Raw genomic sequence first — 8,087 nt, 5'->3', positions numbered from 1 at the left:
TAGTATGTGAGAGATAAATGAACATAAAATAAAATGTGGGGATAGTGAATATTCATATACACGTCACCGGGCTTAGTTTATACATTTTAAAAACCTTAATGAATTCTGTTTAAATTTTTATTGTTATAGTTATTAAATTAAACTAAATGTATTTGTGAAATTTATCGGCCGTAGGTGGTGGCTTGTAAGCTGAACATTTTGTTCGTTACAAAGCCAGCAACGAAACTGACTTCCCAGATTTGCAGCATGAATCTGAATTTAAGATTATGCTACTTTGGTGGCCCGGTTTACAAAATTTAATGTAGACATAAAATAGGCTTAATAAGAAGTAACTGATGTTTTGGAGTTATCAAAAGACGGTAGTAACTAGTAGGTGGGTAATGAAAATATTTATATTACTTTTTATTAAAAAGTCTTTGCTCAGAGTTAGAAAAATTATGATCAAATGTTCAATAAATGTTATTTATAATGAGAACGTAAAATAATAAATAATTAAAATGGGTAATTTCTGCTATAATAAGTATAGCATAACTTTATCTACCCTGCTTGAACTTTATATAATAAATTCAAACGGCCGCGGCGCCAGAAAGATGCCATGTAAGCTACATTCTGCTACAACCTTGCAGTGTTCCCAATAAGCTAATGTTGAGATTATAATGGAATCGAAGACCTAATTTATGTTTTTAGAGTATCCGAAATTACGAGATTGCTATAAAAACTTAAATGTAATGAAGCAATTCTGTATTGGTACCTTCTATATCCCGATGAATTGATTCGAAAACTTCACATTACCAAAATTCAATAACTATAAAGACTATAACAATTTTCCGCTAAAATAAAAATAGATGTTTTTGTTTGTTTTATACTATTGCCAATATATTACTATATACCTACATCTGGATTTTTATACGACTTTTAGCTAAAATTTTAAAAAATAATAATATATTGTAACTGAAATTTTAATAAAAGTGTTGCCAAATATTGGAATATAAAAGAGTGGTTTGAGAGTGAACGAATCCACAGATATCAATGAGAATTTGTAAAATGACGAAAAATAACATGAGATATAAGGTAATTTCTAGCTGAACCGAAAAAAAAATTTTTATGTACAAAGTGCTTAATTCTAGTTCCCAATCTTTTTTATATTAATCAATGAAAAGGGTGAAAATTAAAAATGTTTTCATAAGTAGGTATTAGATCCTTGTTATTGGCAAATAATCAATATTATTTATTTATTAGAATTAGGTATTGTTTGAGTAACTACAATAAAAGAAGACGTTTTATAAATAGCCCTTCAAAAATATAAAAACTCAGACGATACAGATTATATTAGTGCTTCTGCTTCCCGACGAAGTAAAGATATATATCCGCAATGACTTACCTAGCAAACTTACCACTTTTAAACCCTAACTACATCGTGAAAACACAATCTGTATTAAATAAAACAACGGTAAAATACATCGGGATTTTTGCTTTTAAAATTAACAAATATATTGTATTATATAAGTATAACTTAAACTGCGATATAGGTAACTAAGTGTCATATCCGCTGTTGGCACCAATATTAAACTGCACTCTGCAGATATGTAGGTGTGTACGTCATTCATGGGAATTTATAGCACTTTTACATTATGCCTACCTAGTTATTTTTACAGTCATTTATCCAAAAAAATAAAACATTTCTGTTACTTAAGAGAAGTTCGCTTGTTTATCGTATATTTATTAAAGTTATGGTTATGTCATGTAATTATGTAAACTAAGCTTTGTAGAAAAATAATAGATAGCAACAAAAATTCACACCAAGATTATTATAGATAAAGTGATATCAATTGAATAAGAAATTTGATATCAATTGAATAAGATTCTTTTCGACGAGACGAAACCTCTCATCATTCCATGGATTCAACGTGCGGGTGCCGGGTCCATGGCGTTGCAGGTAGAGGTGCTTTAACAGTACCTGGGACTTGCAATTCAGGTTTAGGTTTAGGAAGCCGCCATCCAAAGTGCCTTAAACGCTCACCTCCACCGTCCAAGCTCCTCTCTCTCTACCTAACCAAATTTCAAATGAACCTGCGAGGGCGGCTTTCGAAGTGCTTTCTAAGAATAGATTGATGTTCGTGCTGGACAAGCCCAAGTTTTTTAGTAGGTTGAAGAGGGATTAACCGGTTCACCTCTTGCTCTCACTTCTACCTATTCTTAGTAAGTCCGTTAGGGAGCTCGTACCTAACACTAATTGACCTTGATAGCATGGTCTATGGGATATTGGTTTCCCAGAGAACCGTAAGCTCTATTGGACAACAGGCTTTTTAATTCGCAAATACAGAAATATGTCTGGTCTGGACGTCTACGTCCAAGTATCCTTTTGGATTTTATATTGTTTATTATCTATTTTGGTTAATACAATTGTTTCATTCTTACTTCAATGCTTTCATACTTTCATTCTGTTTATGAGAAACCGCGCTGCTGAAGGTAACACACATACGTCGGAAACGGCCCAGGGTAAAGCCCCGAGTGGAAAATGTAGATACCAAGATCCGATGTGCATTCAGTTCTACACATGCTTACAGTGTTGTAAATTTCATTTATTTGGACATAAAATATATCATATATAATATATATATAGTATCAATGAATAATAAATTGTTTTGCGATTGGATAAATATTTAGATTGCTTGTAGATTATAACAAAACCCTATTATCATACTATGATAGGTTGGCTTTTGAATTGTCATGCCTAAAATGCACCCTCCTGCATCGTATTAACGGCCGTATATTTTTGCGCATGTCGATTCGCATGCGCGTTTCATTTACTTCATGAACACTCATATATAAACACACAAACAAAGTAAGAATTTATCTGAATATATATACATAGAAAAATTTTGGGAAGTGTATAACCCATTAATGTGAGTGCTTTAAAATTATTTATAATTTTGTTTAATATATTACTATATTTTTTATATGGGATCTCATAACATTACAACTGCATCTTTTTACGCACAAATTTTTAAAGTCTTAGCTCTATTCTAAAATACTTTCTAGAATTAAATAAAAAGTCATAAATATATATAAAGTGTCAGTGTCCTGGTTATTATGAAAATATAATAAATATTTCTTCGGTATTGTTCATTAAATTCAAATCATAAGGAAAAACTCGTTGAGAGTACTCGTTGTAAGAATACAAGGATAACTCAGAAGCTAGATATAAATATTAATGAACACACATTTCCGTTTTTCTCAAATTTATTTGGGAGGAATTCATATTATTTTTTTGTATTATTTAATTCCACACTTCTTCAATAATTACTTTCCTGTGTCTATACTTGAACAATATATTCTGCCCATGTCATCTATGGTTGTCAAAATTGGACAGAATGTATCAGCTTATTTAGACACTAGTAGCAACACAGAAGTCATAACTCATAATATTAAAGTATCTACTCACCAACAGTCAAATGTGTTATTATAGATAGACGTTGGTGTGGATTATTTCATTCTTTAAATAAAATAATTGTTAAGCATTCAGCACATATTAATTTGAATATAAAAAAATAAATAAAATCTTAATTGAAATATAGCATGGAATAAATATCCGCCGGCGACTAGTTTGGTTTAAAATTGTTAAAAAGTAAAAGGAAGAATATACCGGCTTTAAATTCTTTTATCAACTAGGCAAAATGGAAGATTTGGATATTATAGAAAAGGCTTTAAAAAACCTTGAAGCTACTGAGGCATCAGAAGAAAAGGCCAGTAATTTTGAAAGTCTTTATAAAAATTGGGGAAAAAGTGGTAGCCAAGAAGAAAGAAGGAAGCAGTTATTAGAGAATCAGAAAGGGTATATTATTATTCTTTATAGAACCCATATTCTAATATACAATTTTATTTGGTTGTTTATATTGCATGCATTTAGTATATATAAATGCAAGGTTTTAGCTATTGCCAATTTTTTTGTTTTCTTTTCTTAATACAGGCAAAGGAAGAACAAAATCGATAATTTTCGTGGAATCTTGGATCTTGTAAATGCTGTTGAGGAAAGCAAGCTCTTTAAACCATATAAAAAGGTACCTTGATTGATAACGGCCATAATGTTATTGAACATGATTTTTAAATGTATAAAAATAGATAATAATCAAGCTTTTTAGGTGCCATACAGGCCAAATATATATGTGTCCGGTTTTCACAAGACTTGTTTGACATATAGCAATGTTTTGATGTTGTCCGAGTGGATGATTGAAAAGCCAAATGATTTCGCCACTAATTGGTATGTGCTGCCATGTCCCAAAGGCATAAGGTTACTTGTTGTAGCTAATCATGTAAGTATCTGGTTAATCTGGTTTTCTTTCTTTATATAACTCATATTTAATATCACTTTTGTCATAGGAAATCTTTCATATGAATTTATTTGTATATATATATTCTTAATATTTAGATAAATGCTCTTATTTTGATCCTTTAATATCTGAGTATGATTAATTATTATAATGTTTTTAAAGGGTACAACAAAGTTCTACACAAAGCGTGGTCAATTTAAATTTGAGTGCAACACTGGTTTACCTGGAGGCAATCCCTACAACTGCTACCGCAGGAACTGCTGTGTGTTGGACTGTTTCTATAATGAAAAAAATAACACAGTGTATCTCATTGACATGCTGGCTTGGAATAATCAACCAATGACCGATGGGGAGGTATGGATTTTTCTTTTTAGATATTTTTATATGAGAAGTTACATAACTGGTGTGCACACATTAAAATTTATACATTTTAAGTTATAGAACCAAACACATGTTATATGTTATAACCACAATAACTTTAAATATGTATGTTTAAATCATGGAATAATTTGACAGTGTTTCTGATACAATAAATATAAAAATCTGCCTCATTTATCATAATTATTTAAATTAGTTGTTGTTGTTGTTGTTGTTTGTTTTATGTATATATTTACTCTCCTAAAGGTATAATTTTCTTTTAAATTTAATAAGATAAATTACAATTGCAGACAGAATTTAGACAATATTGGATGAAAACTCAACTTGAAGATTTCCCAGATACAAAAACAATCAATAAGAAAAACAAGGTTATTATAAAATTACTCCCAATGATGCCATGCACAAGCCAATTCCTTAGTTTGTGAGTATTTATTATTAATAGATTTTTATTACTATAATTACTGATTTTAGAAAGCATTTGCTTTTGAGTCAAATAGATTTATTAGGATTATAGCACTATAGCTATGTATGCATGTACTTTTATAAGTTACAACGACTTTATTTTTTATCCGAGTCTATATATGATCCTAATAAATATTGATCACCATCCTAATCCAGTCTTATCATATATTTAATGTTATTACAAGATTCAAAATAAAAGTATGCTACATCGTCCTAAATTTCTGTAATCTTCTCACAAAACTGGCAATATATTATTAGATTAAATGTCGATTACAAAAAAATAAATAAAAATATGTGGTTTTTGTGTGAACTAGTATATTATGCAGAGACTTCATCATTAAATGGGCTATTATATACTGGACAGATTTTTTTAAAAATGGAACTAACACATTCAACTATTCATGAAACAAAATCAACTTTACATTATCAGAGGAATTAACAATTTGCTTTATTAAAGTTTTGTATTAAAGAAACTGTTTTAGTAAGATGCTGAAATTTTTGAAACAATTATCAGTCAAAAACAAAAACCAATTATACAATGTCTCAAAAAAGACTGTAATTAGTCTTTTTTGTGACATGTTTTTACCAACCACTTTTTTTACCAAAGCAATAATTTATGTTTTACTGTTATTTTAAATGTATATATATATATTGACAAATATGCTGAGAATTAAAATATTTATATGGACAACATTAAAATTTTTCTTTACTGGCAACTTCTAACATAAGTATTTTATTTTTCAGCCTTTTAAGCACATATCCACAGTTTGAGGATAACAATCCTCCCTTAGACGGTCTCCTTTTCTATCACAAACGTGCTCACTATGTGGCCGGTGAAACACCTCTAGTTGGATGGCTCTACCCATATATGATACCTGAAGTACTCGGTGAAGGTATATTAAAAGCATTGAACATGCAAATACACTATTAAATATAGAAAAATTTTAACATAATTTTTGTTAGTATTCAACAATTTTCAAGCAAACTAGACCTATAATTATGAAAATTCATGAGCAAAACTTCAATTAAAATATAATCTACTATTGTTATGAGTAATTAATGTTTATCTTACATTTTTAACTTAACTAAAATGAAATTTCAAATTGTTATTTTTTTATTAAAGTCAACCTTATTGTTTATAATATTAATTTCGTATTATGGCTAATTGGTACTCAAATTCACAAAACTATGGCCTTGAAATTTGATAGTTGTATAGCATATTTTAAACTATAAAATAAAAAATAATTATTAAAGGTAAAGAAGAAATTAAAAAAAAACACCATAAATGCCGAATGTTGTTATATGTGTTAAAATTAATAGTGTTTTAGTGGGCGTTAAATAAATTGTTATTAATACCAGATATAACGATGCATCCTGGATACATGTCTGAAAAACCGGACAACTATGTGAACCAGGCTGAGTTTATTAAACAGTTTGAAGAGAAATTGTCGAAAAGGTACAGAAGATTTACCCAGAATACTGAAATGGAGACAGAAAGTAACAATGAGGTATGGAACAGCCTAAATAACTACATTATTCCAACAATTAGGTAAATGTTGAGAAGCTAACATAAGTAATGTTAGAGTGAAGCCAATCAAATAACTTTAAAGATTTTTTTCTACCTTAGAAAAATATGAATTAGGTGTCATTAAAATGAAACAGTGAATTATATTTTTGAAAAATCATAAGCAACTTACATAAGTACTGACAATTTTTTTTTGTAAATATGTAAAAAATTAAATTGTTATGAGTTTTTTTCAAATCTACCTTACACCAAAGGTGAGTTGTGGCATAGACAAGGTAAGATGAACTGTTAGTACCTAGAATATAACTTCCATCAAAAAGATGGAATTAACTTTATCAGATTAAAAGCGCCCAGGGAAATATTTGTAATGATGGCTGTTCTTATTGTGGCTATTATTTGTTGTCGAATAACTTGCTGGAAGCCGGACGAAAATTCTCTTTAAGTCTGGCTTTTGATAAGAAAAAGAATTTAAGCAAGTAATGCTATTATGACATTTCGTCGGGAGTATATTTCTGTTAATGATTCTAGATCCCAAAAATATTACTTTAAACTATTTGAAATATGCAACGTAGTTATTTTTATTACAGATAGTAACATCAGGAGGATCTCAACTCGAAGGAACCAAAGAGATAAAAAATCAAGAATCAATTGAGACACAGGATATAGAACTGGATATAGAAGAGAAATCGGATGATAAATAAAGAAAAGCGCACATTATAACATAACATGGAATGGATATACATATCTCTTTCTCACTCATTAGTTAGAGGAATGAGGGAAGAAGAGCGTATTAAATGAAACAAGACCAGTATTTATTGACATGCGAAAAGATTTGGAGGACAGTTGGAAAAAAGTCATAATTCATATTACACTTCAAAGCTATTTGATATCTTATTGTTAGTTGTTCTTTGATTACTTACATTGTGTAAGATTTAAATATATATATATTACTACATTGAACGCTTATTGTTTTGACAGTAGATGTTGAACTTCGCACAGTAGATGTTGAACAGTAGATGTTCCACGCTTTTTATGAAATGTTCCTGACTCAATAAATACTACAACTGTGAAGTCTTTTTATTTGACATATATTTATTCTCACAGTCGATTTAAATTAAAAGTTAAATTTTGGTTTCATTTGTAAGCTATTTCTATATTAGCCACAGGTACTTTTTTACTTTGTTCTAAGGATATGTCTGTGTCTATAATTTATTGACATTGTAAAAATTCAAATGAATCCGAAATCAAAACTTCTAATTAATTTTAATGTGATTCCAGTGTCGGGTATTGTGTTAGTTGTTACAGGTAGCGAAGTACCATATTTAAAAATTAGTGAAGGAAATATTGAAAGCTTATTTTTTTCATTCAATTAATTAAATTTTACCTACTGT

At 29.4% G+C, this 8,087-nt stretch overlaps 1 protein-coding gene across 1 annotated transcript; it reads left to right on the top strand.

The window, feature by feature from the left end:
• Nucleotides 1–3,393: 3,393 nt before the first annotated feature.
• On the top strand, nt 3,394–7,767 carry LOC116779076 (snurportin-1). Its single transcript, XM_032673235.2, has 8 exons — nt 3,394–3,835; nt 3,971–4,061; nt 4,143–4,313; nt 4,494–4,685; nt 5,000–5,130; nt 5,916–6,064; nt 6,531–6,679; nt 7,284–7,767. Exons 1-8 carry the CDS (start codon nt 3,678–3,680, stop codon nt 7,395–7,397), a joined length of 1,155 nt encoding a protein of 384 aa, XP_032529126.2. The 5' UTR covers nt 3,394–3,677; the 3' UTR covers nt 7,398–7,767.
• The last annotated feature ends 320 nt before the right edge of the window (nt 7,768–8,087 follow it).

Source organism: Danaus plexippus, chromosome 6, assembly GCF_018135715.1.
Source record: "Danaus plexippus chromosome 6, MEX_DaPlex, whole genome shotgun sequence".
In the NCBI taxonomy this organism is placed as follows: Eukaryota; Metazoa; Arthropoda; class Insecta; order Lepidoptera; family Nymphalidae; genus Danaus; species Danaus plexippus.
This window is presented reverse-complemented; position numbering and strand designations above follow the sequence as displayed.

Bases quoted from the DNA above. Each gene is read 5' to 3' on its own strand.
- LOC116779076 (XM_032673235.2), top strand. From the start codon at position 3,678: ATGGAAGATTTGGATATTATAGAAAAGGCTTTAAAAAACCTTGAAGCT. The intron at 3,836-3,970 runs GTATATTATTAT...TTCTTAATACAG, and splicing joins TTATTAGAGAATCAGAAAGG to GCAAAGGAAGAACAAAATCG. The intron at 6,680-7,283 runs GTATGGAACAGC...TTTTTATTACAG, and splicing joins AGACAGAAAGTAACAATGAG to ATAGTAACATCAGGAGGATC.